At 39.8% G+C, this 26719-nt stretch overlaps 1 protein-coding gene across 1 annotated transcript in view; it reads right to left on the bottom strand.

The window, feature by feature from the left end:
- The window catches only part of CILK1 (ciliogenesis associated kinase 1), a 1332417-nt gene that overhangs the window by 77136 nt on the left and 1228562 nt on the right, over nucleotides 1–26719 (bottom strand). Inside the window, exon 12 of the mRNA XM_044064111.1 lies at nucleotides 24680–24831. Coding sequence (XP_043920046.1) covers nucleotides 24680–24831 — 152 coding nt within the window. The remainder of the gene's footprint in view (nucleotides 1–24679; nucleotides 24832–26719) is intronic.

The raw sequence follows: 26719 nt of genomic DNA, 5'->3' as shown, positions 1-26719 counted from the left end.
AAAAACTTACACGCTTGAAGAAGCTTTGGATTTTACTTGGAAGAATAAACCTTTGGACAAACCTGAAAAATGGATTCATTCTTTAACTAGTTTAAAGAGACAAGCAACTAGAAAAGGCTGGACAATTTGAAAAAAAAAAAAATGAAAGAAAAATAATGACTCAATTTATTTTCTGTCTGTATTGTTGTTTTGTTGTTCTGAAATACCGCTTTAATTTTCTTCGGGAAGTAAAACAAACAAGGTAAAAATCTTTTCATTTATTTAAATGTGTCATTTATCAATAATATTATTTAGTTTCTTGAATTTTATATTCTTATATTAAATCATATAAAGCTTTTTCAGTGGTAGTAATTAGATTACTAGCAAACAACCTGTTTCAGGTTCAGTAATAGTCTTTTATTATTATTTCCTTTCTTTCAATACATTAATATAATCAGTCTTCAAAATATTTCAGCATTTTAAGTAAGTATATTTATTATAAATATCTTGATTGTTGTCATCATAGTGAGTTGTTTTACTAAGATAACTCTGCTTTTTGTTTCTGCAGCAGTCTTTGAATTACAGCCGTCAGCATGACTGGTATCAGATTTTAGTAATAGAATATTTTTCACCTGTTAAAGAGGAACTTCGTAGTGAGGTAAATGATTTACAGAGTAATCTACAAATGTATTACAACACAAACCATGTGTAAAATTACCCATGTACTGAACAATATAGCCTTGTTTGAAAATAAATTGCAGCAAACAAAGATGATAAAGTTGCAAAGGGACTATCAGGACTTCATGACAGGCTGTATTTTTACATGGCCTCGTGAACAAGTTAGAACTGAATCTAATCCAGCAGTAGCAAGAAGTTCACATACCAACAATGTTTCTACTGAGCCCAGTGATGTTTTTCAGAATGTTAATGTTCAACAAAATGTGAACAATGCCTCTGTGGCTACAACCACAACAACAGAACAACGGAAGGTTCCATGGTTGCCATGGAGCCTAACAGTAACATCTCTACTATGGCTCGGGCTGATGACATCATACAGGGAACCAAACAGCCCAATACCAGCATGGGAGTGAGACCGAAAACCTTGCGTCCTTCATCTTCTTTTTTTGCAGCAAGGAGCAATTCTATGACTTTTCCAACTTTCCCAGTACCAGTAAGGAAAAAAACAGAAAACAGGTGAGGTTGCTGTGAGCAAAGGGATGTGAAACAGCGGAGTCATGAACTGACTGATTTTTAATGACTGTAATGTGTTTAATATATCTAACGTTCAATTGCCTAAATGAATGTTTTAGTAAAGGATTATCGTTTGTACCCAGTAGGGTGTCAGTATTAAGTGAAGTTATACTGGATTTGTACATGTTTGGACGGAATGTTATTCTGAACATGTTTAGGGGAAGTAGCCATTATATTAATGTTATAAAACATCAGAGTACTTTTGTACCACTTATGCACCCCACAGTTCATACTTTTTTAAAAACTTGTGAGGATGAAATAAGACTTTATCTTGATAATCCGACATGTAGGTTTAATAATTTAACTTATTTGGAAAGGCAAACATTGCTAGACTTAATGAATGATGATAGACTGGTTATCAAACCAGCTGATAAAGGTGGGGCCGTTGCAGTTATGGATACTACAGCATACATACACAATCTCTGGATGCACTAACTAGCGATATCAGTACTTATAGAAATATTTCACCTTTGATGGTTAAGCAATATATATGTAATGTTGGTAAGAAGCTAAGGGCTTTAAGAATAAATGGAGTGTACAATGATGACGTGTATGCATTGAACACCTAGTAATTCCTGTTTTTAAAGCACTACTTAAAATGCATAAAAATACCCTACCCCCACCGATGAGATTCATAGTTTAATGGAGGGGATGGGTTACTGAACATCTATCTATGCGGGTAGAAGCAAAGTTGAAAAATCTGCTTGCTCATTTTCCTAGGATTTTGAAAGACACTGCACAATTCTTATCCAAATTGTATGATGCTTGCTAAACTTCAGATTTGAAGAATGTGTTGATGGTAACCATGGATGTTAATAATCTGTTCACGGTCATCACAAATGAATTTGGGTTAAAGGCAGTGAAAGAGGTACTGTTTACAGTTAACATATATGATGAGAACACCAATATTTTGATTCTGGAAGCATTAGCAGTGTTTTAGAAAATAACATCTTTCTTTGTAATGGAACACAGTACAGGCAGGTACAGGGTGTGGCCATGGACACACCCTGTGCCAACTCTTATGCTAATTTAGTGTTAGCCTTCTGGGAAGATAAAAATATTTTTAAATGTGAACATCCATGGAAGACTTCAATAATTTTTTATGCCAGATTTGTTGATGATATGTTTTTGTTGTGGGCACAGGGCAGTGATGAAATGTTGAATTTTGTTGACTACCTGGAGAAAACTACAGATTTTCTCAGGTTTTCAGTAGAGCACAGCAATCAGACTATTGCCTTCTTAGATATCACACTAAATAAAAATGTAACTGGCAAGCTAGACACTACCCTGCATAGGAAACAATGCTGGAGAATTCATTATTTGAATGCACGTAGTATGCATTCCAGGTATACTTTTCATAATATTATGCAAGGGCAAGGATATAGAGTTGCTCGGCTGTGCACAGATAATGAGTTTCACAAATAAATTGATGTGTTAAATGAACATCTTAAGGAAAAGGGGTACTTGAAGGAAAACTTAGAAAAAACTAAGGACAGCATAATATCTAACAGGAAAGTCAGGGCTAGACCATCGTGTTCTGGTAATAACTTCAGGGTTGTACTAAAAATGAGTTAAATTTAGTTCAAGAATTACTGGACATAATTCTTGACAATAATTATTTCATCTTTGAAGGGAATTTTTACCTTCAAAAAGTTGGTGTGGCTATGGGTTCCCCGTGTGGGGCAAGTGTTGCTAACATGGTTATGGCCCACTGGGAACACCTGTTTGTCACCAACAACTGTGTGTTCAATGACCAGTTAATATTTTATACCCGTTACTTGGACGACATTTTTATTCTGTTGGATGGCGACAGTTCTACTAGTGAGTCGGTTGTGGAGTATTTCAACTCCACTACTAACTTTTTGAAGTTTACATATACTTTTAATGTAGATTCTATTTCTTATCTTGATGTTTTTCTATCTAAAGACTATTCCATTCAAAAACTCACAACTTCTATTTTTAGAAAGAACACATACTGTAACTCACTGTTACATTTTTCTAGCTGTCATCCATTGCACCAAAAACGGGCTATAATTAAGGGTCAACTTGTCAGGGCTGCCCGTATTATCACCCTAGACCATGATTTCAATGCTGAGTGTCTCTACATTAGAGGGATGTTTGTCCACCATGGGTACCCTGACTATATGGTCGACAAAATCATAGATGAAGTAACAGTTAAACGTCAGAGTCATTTTTATAAACCTATATTGAACAACTCATTTAACATTTCTAACAGGGTGGCCATCTCCCCGTTTATGTCACCTGAAGTATCCGACAATCCTTTAAAAAGAAACACTGTAGTTTCTACTTTTGTTACAACGTACAACCTTAACAGCAGAGACTGTTTCCAGATTCTGTTAAAAAATTGGGAAATTTTTAAGAATGACAATAGTGTCTACTTAAGTGTAGGCGAACGTCCTATGGTGACTTACAAAAGAGGTAAAAACCTCAAAGCCTATTATGAACACCATGTAAGAACTTCTGTTAGAACAGTGGGTATGTATAAATGCCAGGCCTGCAATTACTGTTCTTATGTCACTGAATCCAACAGATTCTGTATTCATAATTTACAATACCATTTGAAGCAGAGAGTTAATTGTAACTCGAAAATGGTAGTCTACTTAGCTCAATGTCGGTCATGTTCAGCCTTCTATGTTGGTAAAACAGAAAGAAGGCTTCGTGACCGTATGTATGAGCATATGTATGCCATTAAAAAGCATAAACTTGAAAATGCACTAGCTAAACATATAGTTCAATGTCCCAACCACAGTTTCAAGTTTATAGTGATAGACCAAGTTCCTTATAACCCTCGAGGTGGTCCTGATCCACTTAGATTAGAAGAACTTGAGCTTATATGGCAGATTAGGTCAAATGCATATAACTCACCTGGTTTGAATGAGGGTTGCTCTATTAGTAGCATTTTAAAAATCAAACGTTTGACAAGATGACCTGTAACTGGTATTTTACTTTTGATTTTCACATTTGAATTGTTTCATCATACACTTATACACATATAATTTTTTATTATCACATTTTCATTATATATTTTCATCATTATTTCTTTAAAGTACTTATGATTATGTTTAAAGTTTATTATAAATAATATCAATTGTATTTAGTTGTAATATTAGTAGTACAGTTTTGGTTATACTGTGCTTGAATCTTCACATGTTTATTTTTAATAGAGAGAGAGTGGAGCTTTTTGTCAACGTGTTTATCCCTTTAAAAAGTCCTTTTTAAGTGTTCAAATTAGCTCATTTAATATGTGCATCAGATGAAATGATTGGTTAACTGTTACTATATATGTGACTGTTCATAAGATTTTTAATATGTCTGATGAAGTTTGTTTAATTTATCAAACGAAAAGTGCTTAACATTAAATTTTCCAGTGCCGTCTGAAGTCTCTTGTCAGTGGTTTGTTTTTAATAAAGAACAGCAGGGAGACAAGTTAAAGTCATCTAATAAATATGACAAAAACCCAAGGTAATGCTAAGTTATAGCAATAATGTGTATGGGATATGTGATATTATTAAGCAGAATTGGAAGATATTAAGAAGTGACAATCACCTGAGAGATATTTTAGATGAGAAACCTAGATTCACCTTCATGCAAAATAGTAATACAAAAGATACGTTATGCATAGAACCTGGGTTAAAAAATAAAAAGGTTAACAGTGTTTCCTCTGCACACATGAGAACAGGGACTTTTCCCTGTAGGCATCACAAAGCATATTCAAATGTGAATGGTTTAAATTATTTTATACATCCTGTTACAAATAAAAATATATACATTTGAGTTTTACGCAGACTGCCATACCGAGAATGTGGTTTACTTGGCATGCTGCAAATCATGTCCAAGTTTTTATGTTGGAAAAACTAATTGTAAGTTAAAAACAAGAATACTACACCACTTGTCATCTATTAGACAGAAGGACAAACATAATGCATTATATCAGCATGTTTCTATCTCTCCAGATCATACTTTTGTTTTTATGGTTCTGCATGTTGCACAGATGGGAATAAAAGGGGGAGGGGGGACATTGTCAATGACACAGAGTATGCAGAACTAAGATGGATTATACAGTTGGCTGTTGACTACCCACCTGGGTTAAATAGTTCTGTACCTTTAAAACCAGCCTTAAAGGACTACTACGGGCAAATGATGAAGAAAACATATATTTTTTATCTTGCCATGATTTACTACACCTCCCAAAGCTGCCTTCAGCAAAATAAGTACGCATTCCTAATTTTATTTTGTTTTTACTCTTGTCTGCCCTCATGGGGGGCAGACATGGTGATTCCTTTGGAAAGCTAAATCTGTCCTATAATGCAGACTGTGAGGACAAATAGCCCTACCATTTGTTGTCAGACTAGACTTCCATTCACTTACAATGGAACTCCTGAAAAAAACTGCCAAGTTTGAGAGTCTGCAGCTCATGTGTCATTGACTGGTATGCGCTGAGTTTTACAAATGTTGTTCCTACTGATGTACTATACATTCACTGAAAGAAACTTGCAAAAGTGTCAACAAATTACTGAGATAAAAAAGACTTTTCACAAGGAGCAGTTTTGCAAGTTTCAGTTCCTGGCCAGGTTACTCCTCCCATCTCCCCTCCTTCAGTGGGCTACAGTCTCACATTTCCAGCTTTGCTAGATTCAACTATTTAGTCAGTTTTGCATGACAATAGAAATAAAAAAAAATAGCCTGGTGTGCCACTAAAACTGTTCCCTTGTATATCTTTTCACTTCTGCAATTCCCAAGAATAAAAAAAAAAAAAAAGCAAACTCATCAGTCCAGAGTTTAGGCTAGTCTATCCATTTTTTAAAATGTGCACAGTAAAATATTCAACTTGTAATGCATTTTGGCTGCTGACATGGTTATCTTTACATAGTTATTCTCTTATGAATTACCTGAACTTATGGTATTTAATGATAAATTTTACAACAATTCTTAGTTTCTTAACAAGGACCTCCCAAGCCTCTGATGTGACCTAGTACTTTCTTACTATTGCTTTATGTAGTTTGTCTTAGTTGTATACTTGTAGTGTGTTTCTCATCCTCTCAGCAACAGACTCCTGGAGAAGCATATACTTTTATTGAAAGCGTACCAGCAGCTGTAGCAGTGATACCACACTCCAAAACAATGCACTCAAACATAGTACTGACAACACAAGGGAATGTATATGTCTGAATCAAGCAGTGAAATTGCTAGGTACTTCACTGAGCAAAATTTTACTCTTAATTTCTCCATTTCATAATGCATAACATTCGCACCACACTTACAAAGGCACACCTCCCCCTTCCACAAACACAGCAACCCACACCCACACAACTGCTACGGTTTCTCCCTTCAGTTATTGCAAGCCAAGAATAACACTTTTTAATAAGGATACCTACCAGACATGTCTGCATAGTGCACTTGGTCTACCTGCATCATCGCAGCTCGGGTCTCCCCCTCCCCCCCCAACAACTGCAACATTGCCAGATAAAACCACTGCTATGGTCCGGTTTCTCCCTACCGTTATTGCAAGCCAAGAATAACACTTTTTAATAACGATACCTACCAGACAAGTCTGCATAGCACACTTGGTCTACCTGCATCATCGCAGCTCGCCCCCCCCCCCCCCCCCCCCCAGCAACTGCAACATTGCCAGATAAAACCACTGCTACAGCCTGGTTTCTCCCTACAGTTATTGCAAGCCAAGAATAAAGTACAGTTGTGTACTCTTACCAATAAATGTAGATGTTCGAGTATGTCCACTGTTACAGTCATTACTGTAGGGTTCTTCCTGCTGGCAGCAGCCCTAGATTGGCCAGAGTTCCAAAGTAGGGTCCAACGTCGGCTGAAGTCGCTCCTGCCCTGACGTCAGTGCGCCAGGGGTATAAAGACCTCAGCCGACGCCATTTTCCCCAGTTTTTCTTGCCCCAGATGTCAGGTGCCCAAAAATAAAGGCCAAAAGCTTAATCAAAAAGAATAAGCAAACATAAACCAGAAAATTCCCAAATATCACCAGCAAAAATACCTCGGAGAAAAAAGAAATGTCAAGGAGACACAGACAGCACTCAAAGAACAACAAAAGAGGGGACAGGAGGGAGGTAGCAGACTGTAACAGTGAACATACTCGAACATCTACATTTATGGTAAGAGTACACAACTGTACTATGTTCTTCGTGGTTCACTGTTACAGTCATTACTGTAGGGTTGAATCCCAAAGCTAAGAAAGGGTGGATGGAGAAGGAACAGAAGGGGTGGCCACAAAACCCTGCAGGACTGCACAGGCAAAACCTGCCCTAGATTTAAAATAGAGAGGGAGATTGTAGTGCTTAGAAAACGTATGCACAGAACTCCAAGTTGCAGCTTCTAAGATCTCCTTGGTAGGAACTCCACTGAGAAAAGCTGCCGAAGTGGCAGCTCTGGTAGAATGTGTTCTGACATTAACAGGAACAGGCTTACCATGATGAGAGTAACAGAACTTGACGCAGTGGGCAATCCACTTAGAAATAGTCTGCTTAGTGATTGCTCTCCCCTGTGAGGTAGAAGCATAAGCCACAAAAAATTGGTCCGATTTCCTGAAAATCTTGGTCCTGTCCAGGTAAAAGCGAAGCTGCCTGTGTATATCTAAACAATGCAAAATACTTTCCTCTTCACTTTGAGGATTAGGATAAAAGGTAGGCAAATGAATAGTCTGATTCAAGGCTACTTTCGAAACCACCTTAGGCATAAAGGTGGGATTAGTCCTCAGACACACCCTGTCCTGATGAAAAATAATAAAAGGTTCTACAGCCATGAGAGCTTGCAATTCCGAAACTCTTCTGGCACAGGTAATGGTTAAAAGAAAAGCAGTTTTCCATGATAAAAACTTTAAATATGTGGAAGCTGCAGGTTCAAAAGGAGATAAAGTTAACTTTTCCAAAACAAAGTTGAGATCCCAAGTGGGAACTGGTGTTCTTAAAGGAGGCCTCATATTCTTCACCCCTCTCATATATTGCTTAAGTAACGGATGAGAAAAGATTGGGGGATCAGTTTTGTAATGTGCAGGAATAGCAGAAACATGAATTTTGATAGATGAAAAAGATAGGCCCTTATGTAACATCTCTGTTAGGTATTGTAAAATCAGAGGAATGTTTGGAACTGCAGAATCAAAACTCTGGGCCTGAGTCCAGGAGCAAAATCTTTTCCATTTACCTGCATAAGATTTCCTGGTGCTGGGCCGTCTCGCTTCAAGAATTACGTCCAGTACCTGTTTGGTAAGGGTAGAACTGTTTAAAGACCCTGGATCCGCCAGGCTGCGAGATTCAGAGTTTTGACATGGCTGTGCAGGATCTGGCCGTCTCGTTGAGACAGTAGATGTGGAAGTTGTGGCAAAATCCAGGGTGGACCCTGAGCCAGGTTCATCAGGGAGGAATACCAGAATTGCCGAGGCCAGTTGGAAGCCAGTAAAATCATTCGCGGTCTGTCCTGTTTGATTTTCAGAAGTACCCGAGGAAGAAGAGGCAAAGGAGGAAAAGCATATACTGAGAGGTGCTTCCAACTGAATGAAAGAGCATCCACTTTCCATGCTAGCTTGTGGTAGGTCCTCGTGCAGAACGTTTGAAGTTGATGGTTTTGGGGAGATGCAAAAAGATCTATGTCCGGGCACCCCCACGCCTCCATTATCATCCTGAATATCTGAACATCCAACATCCATTCGTGTGGATCCAAAAGAGTTCTGCTTAGACTGTCCACCAGAGTGTTGTCCTTTCCTGGCAGGAATGAACTAGTAAGTCCACCTTGTTGGCTAGTGCTGTGTTCCACAGAGCCATGGCCAAACTGCACAGGGGGTAAGAATGAAAGCCTCCCTGCTTGTTTATGTACCACATCACCGTAGTGTTGTCCATCTTTATCAGTAATTGCCCCGGTCTTTGAAGGTTGTCAGGGCATTCTGTACAGCTAGCATCTCCTTCAAATTTATGTGGAGATGCATTTGGTCCTCTGTCCAGGCACCCTGAAGACATTTCCCTTGCATATGGGCTCTCCCATGCATGATCCGAAGCATCCGTCATTATGACTTGATTGGCTGGAATGGGACAGAAAGGCCTCCCCTTGTTTTGGAGACAGGTCTCGGCCCACCAAAGAAACTCCTGCCAGAGACCAGGCAAAATTGCGATCACTGTTTCCAGACTGTGGCAATGCTGAGACCATACACTCTTGAGTTACCACTGTATCTTCCACATATGCAGCCTTGCATATGGTATTAACAGAATGCAGGATGCCATGTAACCCAGAGCCTGCAGAACTTTTCTTGCAGACAGCTGACTCATTAAAGCCAGATTTTTGAAATAAGTAGCCAGTTGCACTTTTTTGTCTGGTGTCAAATAAGCCATCTGGGTTGTAGTGTTCAGAAGCGTACCCAGGAAAGTAATTTTCTGCGTGGGCACCAGGTTTGATTTCTTTAGGTTCACCGTGAACCCTAGGCACAAGAGAAGATGCTGCACAAATGTTAGATGCTGAAGTAAAGTCTCCTTGTCGTCCGCTTGAATGAGACAATTGTCCAGATAAGGGTATATTTGAATTCCCTTCTGTCTGCAAAACGCCATTACTGGTGCCAGGCACTTTGTAAAGACCCTGGGCGCAGTAGATAAGCCAAAGGGCAGCACAGAGAACTGGTAATGCCTCGAGCCTGCTTTGAATCTCAGGTACCTTCTGCACTCTTGCCATATGGGAATATGCAGGTAAGCCTCCTTCAAGTCCAAAGTCACCATCCAAGCGTTCTTGCTCAGCATAGGCAGCAGCTGCTGCAGAGTGAGCATCTTGAATTTTGGAATTTCTAGGAAGGTGTTCAATACGGAAAGGTCCAGGATTGGTCTCCATGCGTTTTCCTTCCTGGGAACCAGGAAAAGTCTTGAATAAAACCTATGCCCCATTTCTGAATCTGGTACCAAACCTATGGCCCTCATATCCATGAGGGAACGAACTTGCCGTTGTGCCACTGCCCATTGATGCTTTGGCAGATCTGGCCATCCGTTTGATCTTGGCAAGGTATGGAAATGAAACCTGTAACCCCTTGAAACTATGTCCAGAACCCATTTGTCTTGGGTTATGCGGCTCCAATTGTGATAAAAAAGAGAGATTTTTCCTCCCAAAGGCGCATCCAGGAGGGATGCCCCTGGAGCTAGTAAGGGAGAGTCATAATGACTGTTTCCTGTAAGGTTGTGACCTATCTTCCCCTCCCTTGGGAGAGGGGGCACTCCACTGCTTATTTCTGAAAGGGGGCTGTGCCTGACCCCTACCTCTGGAATGCCTGTATCTGCCCCTCTGAGGTCTGTCCGAGCTCAGAAAGGACCAAGGTTTAGCTGGCCAATTCCTGCTAAATCTAGGGGGTTGTACCTGTAGAAAATCTTTAACCATCTGCATAGATTTGGCTTTGTCTTCCATTTTCTTCAATACTTCCTCAGCTTTGGCCCCAAACAAAACATTGTGTTGCAAAGGGGCATCTAAAAGCTTTGCTTTAACCTGCTCAGGCAAACTTTGCTCCTTTAACCAAGCGTGCCTTCTAATAACTGCGCCAGTTGCTGAAGCCCTGCAAGAAGCCTCCAAAGAATCAAAACCACAGTGCACGGTATGTTTACCCACCTGCTCAGTAGCATGCAATAAATCCTGTAATTCCTTATTGTCTGCACCACCAGTAACAGCAGACATCTTTTGCTTTAACACAGACAAAAGGTATTGCTGATATTTTAACATATGAAATTGACAATTCAAAGCTCTATTAGACAATGTAGCAGAAGTATAAACTTTTTTGCCCCATCTTTCCAAGGCTCTGGATTCTCGGTCAGAGGGAATAGGATTCTTAGCAGAGGCCGCTTTAACACCCTTAGGGCCCTGAGAAATAGTTTCTGGATCAGCTGAAGGATTCTTAAAAAGATATTTGTGGGAATCTGGAACCCTATAATACCTATCCGGTTTGACAGGAGCAGGAGGAAAAGAATCAGGAGAGAGAGATGCCTCTGTAAAAACGTCATCCACAATGTCCAATACAGGGGGAATAGCCAGGGGTCTATGCTGTGGAAGCAGAAGAAAATCCCTAAGCCTTTTCTTAGATTCAGAGTATTCCTGCCCTTCCCAGTGAAAATGCTCTCTCATGTCATGCAAGGTTTCCCCAAATGAATAATCATCAGGAGGAGAGGCTAAAGGAAGGAATTCTTCAGCATCAGAATCCTCATAAGGAGAGAAGGAATAATCCTGCTCAGAAGAAGAAGCAGAAGAAATCGAAACTTGATCTGAGGAATCATAATCTGGCTCTAGCCTAGGTCTCTTGTCAGGAGGGGGATGAGAACCCCTGATCATAGTTAACATGTCTTCAGCCATTCTAAGCATCTGTCTTTGAGGTCTAGGGCCCTGAACAGAAGGTGCCTGTGCATGCTGCTTTGTCTTTGCCGGAGCCTTAGTCTTTGCCTTTGTCCTTGACTGCAAAACTGGAGTCATCTGTACATGAAGCTGTGTAGGCCTAAAAACTCCCTCAGAAGTCGGTGCCTGCACAGCGGCTCCGGACCCATCTGAGGGAGCAATATCCGGAGGTCCAATTCCTGAAAAGTCTGAAGGCCCCATCGGCTCCCCGCGGGAGTCGGTACAGGCAACCGGTTCAAAAGTGGCGGACGACAGGGGCTGCGAAAGCGCCTCACTGATGACAGCCGAACCGGCAACTGGCTCTGGTTGAATAAAGTTGTCCACTTTGGACCTCGGAGGCCTGTCTTTATCCTTGCACCTCTTATACACTGCAGTAGCCGGATAAGAATCCGACGACATATTGTAATTAAATCTTTTTCCAAAATAATGGAAGGCAAAATCGTACCTACACCTAATAGTGCGTTGATTAAACTTAGCACAAAACCTACAATTAGCTACGTCGTGGTCAGGACCTAAGCAAGGTATACAGTAAGAGTGAAAATCCTTATGAGGTATTTGCTTCCCACAAGAAATACAGTTATTAACTTTTTCTGACATCAGACTGGAGCAAGAAAAAGGTTTCCCAAACGGAGTACTTGGCTCAAAAGAAGAAGTCTTCAATTCAAAAGCCACCAAAAACAAACAGGAGTCGGCCGACCTGCACTTGCGAACTGCTTTGCAACGGGCACCGCATGGCAAGAAAGACTGGGGAAAATGGCGTTGGCTGAGGTCTTTATACCCCTGACGCACTGACGTCAGGGCAGGAGTGACTTCAGCCGACGTCGGACCCGACTTTGGCATATCTAGGGCTGCTGCCAGCAGGAAGAACCCTACAGTAATGACTGTAACAGTGAACCACGAAGAACATCACTTTTTAATAAGGATACCTACCAGACAATTCGCATAGGTGACTGGATATTTACAGTTCTTGTTATTAGCAGGTGTGGTCCTTAAACAGTTATGTTTTAACCATTGTGACTGGTTATTTACATTTCCTTTTACAGCACATTTGTTACTTTTACTAGTTATTTTTTAAACATTGTTTTGGCCGGCATGCACACCTGCAAGGCCCCCCTCCAGGCAACTATAGCTTTGTCTTTTGCCACTGGGTGGCATAACTTAACAATATACTTGCTGTATCTTGTCCCAAATAGATCTGCCTCCACATTGAATTCTTGTAAAGTAAGGCAAGTACCATTTACTTGGTGTATTTTGTCCCCCAGATAGATTTACCTTCCTTTGTATTACTTGCACACCAAGGCCTTAAAGTAGTGCTTCTGCAACTAACTGCTTACACTCCTAATTTCCTGCTTCGACCTCTTCCTTGCTTACACTTAAATTACAGCTCCAAGGCTTCCACTTCTTATGCTGATTACTTTCCTTTGCAGTCTTCTGTGAGGGGGCGGGACAGATCTCTACCGGCTTTTTCTGGTTATACCTTCCCCCATTTTGTATCTCCCTCCTCTAACTTCCTCCTCCCCCATGCACATTAACTAGTCTATATTAGTGGGTCTCCTTGAGCGGCGCCCTTTTGAAAGTTATCTTTTGGCCTGCTTGTGGTGAGGAAGCTTCCCCAGACCTAAACTAGTACAATACAGCCAAACAGACACATTTGGTGTAAACAGAAACAAGTGGAATGATACATTTGGTGTACAAAGAAAAGAAACAAGTAAGCCCATTGATATAATTGGAGTTAGTGTTAGCCCCGCTGTGCTCGGGCTCACTCCGCTCCCCTCCCTGCTTCCTATTCTCACCCGCCCCCACTAGTGCTACATTTCAACTGAACTTAGCCACGCCCATCATGCTAACCACCAATCACTGAATCTGCCCCACCCCTGTACCCATTTCCTTCTCTTCCACTATTCCATATCCTGTAAAGCACAGTCTTCCATCTAACTACCTTACAATCACAAACACCTCTCATCATCCACCACACCCACACGTGATGGTCAGTAAAATCTGCTAATATCTAGGCATGTGAATAAAGGGCTTCACTGTCCATTCCAAAATTCATGATCCAAATTGTGTAAGCAGCAAAACAGAACTGGAAGACATGTAAGAACACATGTATGTCTAGATAATGTTACATCAGGTACCTGTTATTTAATCAACCATCTAGAATGTCGAATACTGAATGTTCGAACGGGGAAGTTCGAAAAATAGAAATGTCGAAGCCGCGGAAAGTCAAATTCTTTCCCAGGGAAAGAATTTGGTTGGCTGTTTCTGCGGCTTCGATATTTTCTGTACTGTGGTGTGAAGATTACGGATCGGGTTACGGTAAGTGTGCGAGTGTGACGGACGTTGGGGTTAGAGTGCGGGTAAGGTAAGTGTGCGAAAGTGACGGACTTTAGGGTTAAGGTGCGGGTAAGGCAAGTGTGCGATAGTGACAGACTTTAGGGTTAGGGTGCGGGTAAGGTAAGTGTGCGAAAGTGACGGACTTTAGGGTAAGGGTGCAGGTAAGGCAAGTGTGCGATAGTGACGGACCTTAGGGTTAGGGTTTGGGTTAAGGTTAGTGCATAGACAGTTGTGCATGTAAGGTGTAGTGTAAGTTTATTAGGTTTTTGGTGTGCCTGTGTTGTGTGTGCGCTTTTCGAAACAGCAAATTTTTTCCCTGGGAAAAAAATTTTCTGTTCTGAGGTTTCAATATTGTCATATTTCAAACTTCCAAGTTTGAACATACCATGTTCGAAATTTTGGAAGTTTGATTATATGACATAGACCCTGTTACATCATAGTGTTTATTTGAGAAGGCATATGGACTTCCCTAAATGCAGTATCACCCCCCCCCCCCAAATGGTTGCTAGTAATAAAGAACAACCCAACCAAGGACCCATGTTGTCAACCTTTTTTCATCGATACCACATGACGAAGGATTAGAGTTGTTTAGGGATGCCTTGGCAGAACTTGCTACCCTTAAACCTAGTTTAGCTAACTTTATGGTAGAAGGTATGGAAATTATTCTTAAGAACAATTATATGGCTTTTGGGGGTAAATTTTTCAAACAAGTAAAAGGGGTGGCAATGGCCGCTAATTGCACCCCAACTTATGCAAACCTGGTCATGTACACATAGGAGAAGAGATGTGTTGTCTCTCAAGGTTATGATGAATGTTGGTACATCTATCTTTGATTTTTGGACATCTTTGTTCTATAGAAAAAGAAAAATAGTAAAAGGGATGAGTTCATTCATCATATTTGTGAAGACTGGTAGAGATGGGTGAAGGCTGCCAGCCTAGTCAAATAGAATTTGGTACATAATTCTATCATTTGTAAATACTGTGAAATGTTGAACTTAAAACAATGGAGCAACATTGCCCTCTGCTGTAAAGAAAGCTAAGTCAAGCATTTCTTGTTGGTCCTTTGAAACTAAAATTATTTCATCACTGCCTTTGATGTTTACAAGTCAGCTCCAGTCCGGCTAGATGAAGGCTTCCTGCCTATTGTTTTAAGGCTAAAGTTAATGACCAGAATTTACATGTGGAATGCCTTTTATTGCTCTAAGTGTAAACGATTGTAAATGCAGTTTCTGTCAGCTTGGGAACACCAGGAAAGTGTGAAATGATGTAATGTTTTATCAGAACTGCAGTTTCAATTTAAACAGTGAGAACCAGGGATTATTAACCATTTTTGTCTTGATCATCCAACTCACAACACTCTGCCTGTTTCTTATGTAAGTTATCTTAGACTTGTGTTTTCTTTTAGGGATAGCTAGAAAGATTAGACTAAGTGTTTTTCTGTGATGTCAGAACTGTACTACTGAATTATTTTAGGTATTTCTGTGTGATATCTGAACTCTTGACTAGCACTGACTGTGTAGTAGAAAGTATTGTCTTGTGGTTTTAATTATTTATTATTAAATATTTTAAAACCTTTTAACTGTGGTTGATTTGTGTAGAGATAAGTTAAGCTCTAAGAGTACATTGCATGTATACAAGGATCCTGTACCAAGTCACTCTAATAAGCCTTGTGACGGATTAGTCACACTTACCAATTGGATAATAATATTGCACAGTAATAATTGGACACCCTTTTAAGGGCCTTTGAGTAGCTGATAAATATTAGCTGGGTGGTGGCAAGTGGTACTACCGTATAGTCTGGTTAAAAGGGGCACAGCTGGAAAACCTGTGCCAGCCTTCCCCAGAAGTGTCTGTGTGGTTGTATAAACTCTTATCTAAAAGTGTGTGTGTGTCAGCTACTTGGGCAGGGACACGAAGCACTGGATGGACAGAGAGGGTGCTGGAGATTTTAGCTTGCCCAGCTAGGCTGAGATCTGGACCCTATAGCTGTGCCAGTGGGGAGTCTTATTGGGGAGCAAGGGAACGACCAGCCCTGGACTGACTGTGATCTCTGTGTGCTCTAAAAAGGGAAATTGCACTTTACTTTGTGAATTTGTTATCCTTTCCTCATATATGAGACGCCCTCTCTGGTGTTAGTGGTGAGGATTGAGGCTCCTTGATTGCTGGGCCAGGGCATGGGCGTCAACATATTAATAATGTGAATTAATTTGTTAAGTTAATACATACACATTAGGAAGACTCGGAAGATTATTTAGATGTAACCACATTTACAATTAAGACGGAGGGCATGTTTGGCTCTAAAGTTTATAGGAAACCTACCTTCTCAAATAGTTATCTTGATTATACTAGTCAGCATCTGCCTCACATTAAAATAAATATTGTAAAAGGCCAAATGGTAAGAGTTGCAAGAATGTGCTCTGACCTAAGCACATTCAAACTTGAACTTGGTAATTTAGGCAGTATGTATTTAGAGAGGGGGTACATGAAGAATTTTCTTTTAGAAATGAGAGAAAACATCGTGAATGAGTGGGGAGTAAAATATATTCCCTTATTGAGTTCTAGTGAAGGGATAGTTGGGCACAAGTACCAAACACACGAAAATTTCCCCCATGCTATGTTCATTAATTTTGATGGTAAAAGTGATATCCTGAAAGATATTTCAACAAGAAATTGGACCATTTTTAGAGATAACACAAACATTTATGAACTTGGGGAAAAAACAAAAGTTGTCTAAGACAGGTAACAGTTTAAAAAACTTACTAGAACATCCATTTAAGAGGGATGCTGACAACAATACTTCAAGGGGGTGGACTAAAAAGTGTGGTATGTGTAACTACTGCAAATACATTAATCAGGACAGTAGCGTTGTTGTTGTTGGAGCCCCCCCACACACACAGAGTTTTTCTGAATTCAGGGAATTGCGGTACATATTGCATTGTGTATATTGCAGTGTGTAAAACCTGTAACTTTTTTATGTGGGGAAAATAACTAGAAGTTTACGGAAACGCATCTATGAGCATTTATATGCAGTTAAGAATGGTGACAATAATAATGCACTATTTAGACATAGTAATGGACCCGGTCAAGGAAAAATTTTTAATTTTAAATTTGGTATGTTAGAAAGAATTATGAAGGATGTGAAGGGAGGTTACTGGGAAAACAAAACTGAGGAGAGTGAGGTCATATGGCAATTGAGACTAAATGCAAAATCTGAGTCAGGGATAAATGACAGTACCTCTGTTATGCCTGTGCTTAAGAGAAAAGCCATGTGTGTATAAAATGGGGTAATACCCCTTTAAAAATTATTTTTACGTTATCATGTGACCTTGCATTTTAGATATTTGTGTTTGGTCATTTTAATTCATGGTTCTGATGGTCAGTTTTGATGAAAGTGCTTAACCATCTTTTTATATTCGCTGAATAAATGTGTTTTATATTGGGACTCTGAGCCTTACTGGTCACACCACTGGTGGATTTATTCTTGCAATTATGTGTCAAGAACAACAGGTCAGTGAAAAACAATCTGTTGAAAAAGCATTTAACCCAGAAGTCCTACTATAATAAGACCAGCAAACCGCTCAATCCATTACAATGAGAAGTGGTAAGGATGCAAACATCCAAAGGTTATGACTGGATTGGTGTCGTGAAGATTGGTCCAGAGACAAGATCATACAATGTGGAATCAGAAGGAGCAATTTTTAAGTGGAATTAGAGGCATTTGAGACTGGTGTCCAAGCCTATACCACAGCACATAGCCTGTGAGAAAGACTCCATCTCAGAGTGAGTTGTCCAAGAGAATTTCCAGAGGACATTCCTGTTCCTGTGATGAATCCAGAAGTTCCTGATACGAGTTGTGCACCACAGACTGTCCCTGTTGCTATATTTGGTCCCAACTGTTATGTTATGAGATATGGTCAAATTTCTAAACCTTGTAGCAGATATGACGCAACTTGGTGATGAACATTTTGTTTTGTTTCCAATGTATATAGTAATGCATGTCCATCGCTGATATTGTTTTGTATAAAGGGCAATCTGTATGTACCTTTAAGAAGCTATCCAACAGCTTGCACAAGTGTATAAATGCTAAGCAACTGCAAGCTAGACTGCCTTTTTGTAGTTAGCTGTTGAGATGTAAGCAAGTATGTATGTAAGGTGTTTGTTAACTAGTTCGTTCATATTTAATGATGCTGCTATAAATCCTGATGTGTTTCTATGTATTAAAGCATCTAAAAGAAAATCCCAGCCTTCTTGTCATATGAACTGGAGATGAACAAGCACCAAAAGACAAATACACTATATATTAAAATAATTTATTCACTATACTGATACGAATTTTCCCCAAAACAATTTAAGTTATTAAAAAAGAACAGCAAAGGATGGGGGGTGGGGAGGTGGGGGTTAAAACAATGGAAAAGGAGGCGACTAACAGTACCAATTAATCACTCAATACAACATCAACTTATACTGATACAAACTTATTGTCTTTTATTCCATGTTTAATACAGCAATCTATTTACCCAACAAATCTAGGCTCTGAATTCTAAGCTAAAATAAACTATCTTCATTGTCAACTTCAACAGTCAAGTTACACATATCTAATGTCAATTCAAATCTAATATGAATAATAATTCAGGCCAATAAGTGGGGATATTCAGAGATGGTTAGCACTTTTGTTTAGTGATAGCTGTGAAATAGTTTTGTCATCCTGCCCTGCTTGCAGCTAATGGGACTACATATACATTGGACATAAATGTTTTAACATTTTTTCACCTTCATCTGTAACCCCATTATGTGCAGCTAGAGCAGGATGGCAAACACCCTTAAAAGAAGTTATGTACTTGTTGTCTGTTTTTATTCTTCCTCAACTGTTTGGGTTTGACTTGGCCGTTAATAAACCTTGTGGTAACCAAAAAGCTCTCAGACTTCTCCCTCACCCATAATGTACCAACAACTACCATACCCCAGATCTTGTTTGCTGATTTACCTAAAGAAAGACGTGCCAATGTATTTCCTTACAATATCTTGTTCTTCCAGAAGTCTGTTGTGATAATGGTTGGGGGGGGAGTTCGGGGGACAGGAAGTTGAGAAGAATGAAAATGAACAACACACATAGAATGTTACAGTAAGTACATAACTTATTTATCTGATGTCAATTTTCATTTTATCCTCAACTGTTGAGACAGAATCCCCAGCTGCTAAATCATGGGTGGACTCTAAGGAAGGATATTCCTGAGCACAGTTGAGCCAAAGGCTGCTCTACCCTTCAAGACCAGATCCAGTTTGTAATGAGTGATAAAGGTATGGGGATTAGCCCAGGTTGCAGCCACACATATGTCGTCCATGGAAGCCCTGTATAGAAATACTAAAGAAGTTGCTATGGACCTAGCTGAATGGACTCTTACAAGTTTTGTCAAGGTTAGACCCAACTTGTTATAGATAAAAAGAAATGCAATCTGTCAGCCATCTGGCTAGAGTTACTTTTTTAACTGATTTGCTCAATTTCAAATCTGCAAAAGAGATGAAGAACTTCCTGAATTTGTTTGTTCTATGTAAGTAAAAACATAAATGTTTGTGAACATCCAATAAATGTAGCATATATTCACCTTTGTTTGCAAACTTGAAGAGGACACAGAAGAATTATCAAAACCAATATGAAAATTGGATATTACTGCTAACTGACCTTTAATGGTAGAAGAACTAGCCTCCTCATTAATGATTAAAGCCAAAATTTCCAGTATGCTATGTATCGGAGCTGAAAAGGGATCAATTTGTTTTTGTTGTGCCCAGCAAACAAACCTTTTCCATTTACTTGTATAAAGCTTTCTAGTAGATGGCACATGGGAAGATAAAAGTATATGATGGACAGGGGAAGAGAGCATGGGTTGTCTGGCTATTAATGTAAACCATGCTGTTAGCTTGAGGTTTGAGATATCCGGATGAACCATATCTGTTGAATGTGAAAGGAGGTCTAGAATCAGATCCAGAATCCAAGGTTGGCAAAGTAGATGAGGCCATAGGAAGGGAAACCAAATTTGACAAGGCCAGCAGGGTGCAATGAAGATGACTTTACTCTTCAACCTGGCAGTTTTCTGTAGAAATTTCGGGATCGGGAGAATTGGCAGGTAAGCATATAGCAGACCGGAGGGCCAATCAAGAAATAGAGCATCACTCGGTGATTTCCTCTGAGGGGGGACTAGGGCAAAGTAGCTGCTGCATTTGTTGTTCAGGGGAGAAGCAAAAAGATCACAGCAAGGCTGGCCCCATTGACGTAAAATAATTTCTGCCACTTATGTGTTGTGAGACCACTTGTGAAGCCAAAGAATGGACCTGCTCAATTTGTCTGTTATCACGCTGGACTTTCCCGGAATGGGTGTTGCTATGAGAAAGTGGTTGGATGAAATCGCCCACTGCCATACTCTGAGTGCTTCTCAGCACAAGGGGTAAAATTTGGTTCCTCCTTGTTTGCTGATGTAACCAAACTACTGACATACTGTCTGTTTGGATGGCAATTGTCCCTAAAGCGAGTGTATTCTGGAAGGCCTGCAACTCTAAAAGCACTGCTGTCATCTCTAGGATACCGATATGTAAGTTGGCCTATATGGGGGACCAATTGCCTTGGACTGTTTTCTCCAGAAAGTGCCCCCCCCCCCCCAATCTGGGAAGCATCCATGGTCACTATGGCCTTGGGTTGAGGTAGAATGAATGGATGGGCCTTGTAGAATTTGATCTGAGTGAATCCACCACCTGAGGTATCCCTTGCATGCTTGAGTAATTCTTATTTGTGCTGACATACTCTGGTAAGAATCGACCACTGTGTTTCTAGCATCCATTGAAGAATTCTCATATGAAAGCTTGCTAGAGATACTAAGATTATGGCAGCTGACATTGACCCCAAGGCTTGAAGGATAAACCGGGCTGAAATTTCGGTACTGCAAATTATTTTCCTGACCTGGAATCTGATAGTCTGTACTTCTGAAACAGGAAGAGAAGCTGTCATTTTTATTGTGTTGCAGACTGCTCCTATGAATTCTAAGGTCTGAGTTGGTTGTAACTTGAGATTTCACTTAATTTATGGTTATCCCCAGATAAGAACAGATCTGAAGTACCTTATCTCTTGCTCTTGTTAGTAGATGCCTTGGGGCAGTAATAAGCCAGTCATGTAGATATGGAAACACCCAGAATCCCTGCAGTCTCAAGCGAGCTGCTACCACTGCCATGCATTTGGTAAACACCCTGGGGGCTGTGGTGAGGCCAAAAGGCAGTGCTCTGAACTGACAGTGACTGACTCTCAGCCTAAAGTGTAAATATCTTCTGGATTGTCTGTTCATTTTTACATGACAGTGCACATCTCAAAGGTCTGTTGAGCACGTCCAGTAGTCCTTGCCTAGGAAAGGTAGAATGGACTGAACCGTGACTATCCTAAACTTTATGTTGAACCGACTTGTTCAAATTGCTGAGATCCAAAATTGGTCTCCAGTCCCTTTTTTTCTTTGGCACTAAAAACAAATCTTTTTTTTTTTTCTTCAAATGCCTTTATTGAAGTATCACTTGTGACACAGGGAAATTTACATTAATATAAAAGTAATCAAACTATATTAACATAACAAACATAATTTATCATCTAACCTAAGGAATATTACATAAATTATTCAATTCCTGCCTTTTTTTCTTGTTAAACAAGAAACATCTTTACTAAACCATCAGTTGCTACATAGGCAATCATACATTTATATAAATGAAAACAAACATTACCGACACAATCCTAGTGGCAAGCATTTATATCCTCTACTAATTATTCCTTTTTTAATGGCAGCTTCTGTCCTAGATTCTGATAAAAAACTCTACCAGTGCTAGTCTTTCATTTAGGACTCCCCCTATTTCTTTATCTTTGCCTGCACTCTGATATCAACCCCCGATAGGGAAGACAATCTCTAACCTGCAATTAAAATAAATTACTGGCATCTTCCCACTCTATCATCTTTCCCTCTTTAGTTATTTGCACCAAATACCTTGGTTACTTTGCCAGTTTCCTCCAATAAATTGCGTCCCTCTCTTGCCTAATGTCTGTACTAAAAAAATCTTGAGCAAGTTCAGGATTCTATCTGGTCTGGTTGGACTTCTTAGATGACTCTTACTATAGCAGCTTTTGTACTTCAAGCGCTGCATCTTCCCTCTGACTGGGTGGAATATCAGGAATTTTGCATACAAATGGGGTTGGAAGGGAAAAGGGATTTATATAACTTTTGGAAATAATCAACTGCATCAAAGTATCTTTTATGTCTAGCCAGGTTCTCTGGTGCAGGGACAGTCGACCTCCGATTGCCTCCAAAGGGAGATAATCGGGCCTCTTTTCAGGAGTGCTGATAGGGTCTATCAAATAAGGAATCTCTGGACCTTTGGTTATGCGGACCTCCACTGCCGTGAGGACAGCGTAGTCCATTAGAGTTCCCCCCTTTGCTCCTAGGGGAACGTTCTCCACATTTTCTGGAAAGGACCTTGGGACTTCTTGAACCACATGTTCTGACCACCTTGTTGATTCCTAGAAAATTATCTTTGAGTGGTCAAATAATGTACTCCCACTGCAGAGAGGATCTTTCCATCCTTCACACACTTGAATAATGTGTCATTTACTTTTGGGCTAAACCACGAACTGCTGTCAAAGGGAGCACTGATGAATGAGGACTTGAAAGGCTCCACAAAGATCACATTAGCACATCCAGGCATACCTCCTAATGGATATGGCTGAACCCGCTGCCCTTGAGGCACCTTCGGCTGTGTGAAAAATAAGCCTCATGGATGAATTTGAAATGGATTAGGGTAGCCAACTGAGAGGCCACAGAGGATTCAACCTCAGCAGTAATGGTTCCTGAAAGGATTTTGAAAGTTCCTTGATCAAATCCCTTTGTAATCTAGTAAAATGTTCAGCGACCCAAGAGCAAAGGTTACTGACACACAGACCTGCTTCCCAAACATGTCCATTACCCTAGACTTCCTGTTGGGGGGGGTGAACAGAGGAACTTTGTTCTGCAAGTTCCTTCTTAGCAGCTGCCACCACAACCATGGCATCCACAGGCACCCCCTTAATCCAAAATTCCTTCCTGATCAGTGGAGCCAGAATCCGATCTGGCCTATTAGGGATTGGCTCAACTGAGTCAGGCACCTTCCATGCCTGCCGAGAGACCAAATCAATGAGCACGTCTGTGGGCAGAGTAACCCAGTAGGTAGATGGGCCAGCTCCAAAGGCCTCCAGAAGTACTGATTCCTATGGTGAAGATTTGCTGGAGGTCCAACCACCTCTCTGCTTCAGGATCTCAAGGATGTCTCCAAATGAGATGCATTCTGGACGCGACTGTGGGGACCCCTCTCCCTCATCGAAATCAGTATCCTCAGTGACTAACTCTTGTGGAGAGTCCAAGTGACTCCTCTTGCACTTTCTCTTCCTAGAGACTTCCTTGGTAGGATGCTCTGGTGAAGTGTCAGAAGAGATCATTAAAAACCCTGCTGGGTGGTTTGGTCAGCTGTTTGTTAGCCTAATGTGACGATTATTGGTTACCAAATCCTACTTTTGGATTTTGATTGGTCACCAGGTTTTGAATCATTAGCTACTTCCTGATGTGTGACTGGAGTTAAATATTCATTTTTTTATGGCTTTTTGAATGTTATGTGATTAGTCACTGTTCAGTGACTTAGTGGTATTTAATAGGTAGTGTACCGTTGTTTTATTGATTCTGAAGTTCTAGTTTTGTAACAAAGAACAAAAGCACTCAGTCCTACTAACAGGTCTCGCTTGGTTTTCCTGATGGAACTCGTTCTCTTGTTCAATGTTAGTTTTGATTCTACGCTGTTGGTTTTGTTATTTATATTATCTACAGTTTCTCAAATATATGGCTATTTTAGATTTTAGAAATACATTTACTGAAAAAGGCACAGCCTATTGCTATTAACATTAAGGACTGATGTGTTTGAAAATTTCATAACCATTTCAAATGCAGTTATTACACATTTTTACATAAGCAAATAAAACAATTTTACTGTGTGCATTTTGTACATAGTATAAGCCTTCTACATACTATTACAATCTACAGCATATGGGAGAGGCACGATTAGTTAAAATGCTTGATGAAAAGTTTTACATGCAGATTTCTGACAGACCTTTTCAAACATACTAAATTGTAGCGCATTTTATATTTGCATGTATAGGATGGACTATGTCAATCATTACAAAAGCAAAAACATGCAAACTAATCCAACAGTGACTTAAAACTCACGAATGGAGTGTAGTCATATAAAAATGGAAGGTCATACACAAATTACCTAAAGTTGAGTAGCATGATAAAGAGGCAAGGAGGACTTGTGAATTCTGCGAGGCACAGAACAACCCACTTCCCAGTTCTTTATATCACATTAAAATAATGGAGAGAACAAGAAAACTACGAAATATGTATAACTACATGCAAGTCCCACTGGCATGGAAAGTTCATTTCATATGGTGTAAAAGAAGGCTGAGCTCTACAAACATAGAACCTCTTGACTGTGATAAGGAAAATGCACAAACTTTGACTGCAGAGTACACTGACAGCGAAGCAGCCTCAGCCTATAAGCAAAAAGTTAACAATGAAAGGTTATGGGATCACCAGAATAGCATTAAGTTTCCATACATGTTGGAACAAGAAAAAATGCACCACAATAAACCCAAAATTCAGTGCAAGAAATAATGCAATTTACAAACCTGGCAAATATCTTGACTGCTTCAAGTAATGTTGCTTAGCTGAAGTAGCTCGAGATGCTGCTGATTCTCGACTCTGGAATGATATACAAGCAGGAACTGTGTGGTGAATTCCTTTATTGCTGGAAGGCTTCAAATCCAAAATGCTTTCTAACCTGTAAAAGGAAGGTACAGCCAGTTAAATCAAATTCATATGTGCTTCTCCTGCCCTAGATTTTAAATTTTCCATTCTTTTATATATTTTTAAATAAAATTCAGGCTGGTGAAAAATAAGAAATTAATTCCAGCTGGACTTCCAAGATGGCCACATACTGAACAGTAGGCAGGTTAGAGCTCTCCCCAGTGGGAAAGCTGAGAAATTGTTTCAAAAAAAAACAGTAACAGTTATCTCTGAGTAAAATTCAGTTAATTAATACTAACCAAAGATAGCATTTGGAGAAAGTAAGAGAAGATCAACCAAAAAAGGAGAAGAGAAATCTCCATCTGGGAAGCACCTTGTTGCAGTTCATCAAAAAGCACTTTCCTTGTGGGGGAGCTGTGAAAGGCATCACTTTAGCTTTAGTACAAGATATAACTTACAATAATTTAGATAAAAAAAATAAATCAAATGCACTCAACAGTGTTTAAAATAAGTGAGACACTGGAGGAATATTTAAAGTCAAATGACAAAAGGCTGGAAACAAAACTAAGCTTTAAGCAGCCATTCTGTTGAGCTGATAAAACTACAGAAACACGAATATGAAATGAAGAAAAGGACTGGTTGAATATGAAGCTTCTCAAGAAGAACTATTTCAAAAATTGTACAGTTGCAAGAGACAGCATGCAGAAAAATAAGAGATATTCTGCTATACCGCAGAAAACACAAGGAACAGACTGCATTAATTTTATAAAAAGTACTAATAAACAACTGGACTGGTGTTGAACAGCAGGATTTCTTAACTGGGAAGGTGCACTGTGTGTATGTGCCAAATCTGGCTATAAGAAAGCAGCCAAGACCTACTATTAGTAGATGCAATTAAACTAGCAGAAAGAGCTTCTCTGTAGCAGAAGGGAAAAGTATTAAACATTTTAGTGTGAAAAAAGATTACTTGCTGTACACTAGCAGAATAGGAACAAGTTTATCTTGGCAATATCAAGATGTTGGGAGGCAGGTGGGAGATTCAAGTTGCTATATCCAGTTCAAATACATTTTTTTTGGATAAGGAGCAGGCTAAAGAGGAAATTACACAAGGTTAGCCAACAAAGATGAAGGCAACTCAATTTGACCAAACCACCTAGAGCCAATTTTGCACCACTCAGTGTGTAACCCAGACGTGGGATGTAATCTTTAGTTCAATTTTGCCTATCTAGAAAATAATGCGCACCACAGCTGATACCCAAAGCAGTTAGTCTATACAACTCTTCCCCCAACAGGCACTGCCTAGTCTGTGCTGCTGCCCACAGCTCCATTCCAATTTTGATGTGTTTTAAGGTGGAAACACCCAGCATGTTTTACATGAAAAAAGACACAGATACATACTCTGAAGAAAGAAGAATGTGAAAAATTAAGCTGCCTTTTTAGTAACGTTGCATGCAATCTGGATGCATGCTGCATCGAATAGATATCAATACACTTGCTCCTGCTATAATTTATTCAAGGTAATTTTCTACCATTTCTATTACCGGTAATCCTCTTTGTTTAACCATGTTTTCTAATACATTTTACAAGCTAGCAGTAGCAATATTTTGACAAAAACAAAGCTCATGAGAGACTTTGCCAGTGAAACATTTTCTACTGCCCAAATGAAAAATACCTGAATGACAGGAAAAAAATCCCAAGGCTAACAAAAGAATAAGGAGTACTTTGGACATGAGCCAGTGACAGGAGAAGGGAGGTGGAGTTGACCAAGAAGAAGGCCAGTAACAATGTGAATTTGTAGTACTAAATATATGAGAGAACCATAAATCATTAATCCCATTACATGTAGTTTAGACAAAACCTCTGGTTCTATAAAAAGAAGTGGATGAAAAAGACTGGAAGTTTGTTAATTATGCTAAACTGGT

The sequence above is a fragment of the Protopterus annectens genome, chromosome 2.part2 (genome assembly GCF_019279795.1).
Source record: "Protopterus annectens isolate FY-2018-M chromosome 2.part2, PAN1.0, whole genome shotgun sequence".
NCBI classification, from domain to species: Eukaryota; Metazoa; Chordata; order Ceratodontiformes; family Protopteridae; genus Protopterus; species Protopterus annectens.
This window is presented reverse-complemented; position numbering and strand designations above follow the sequence as displayed.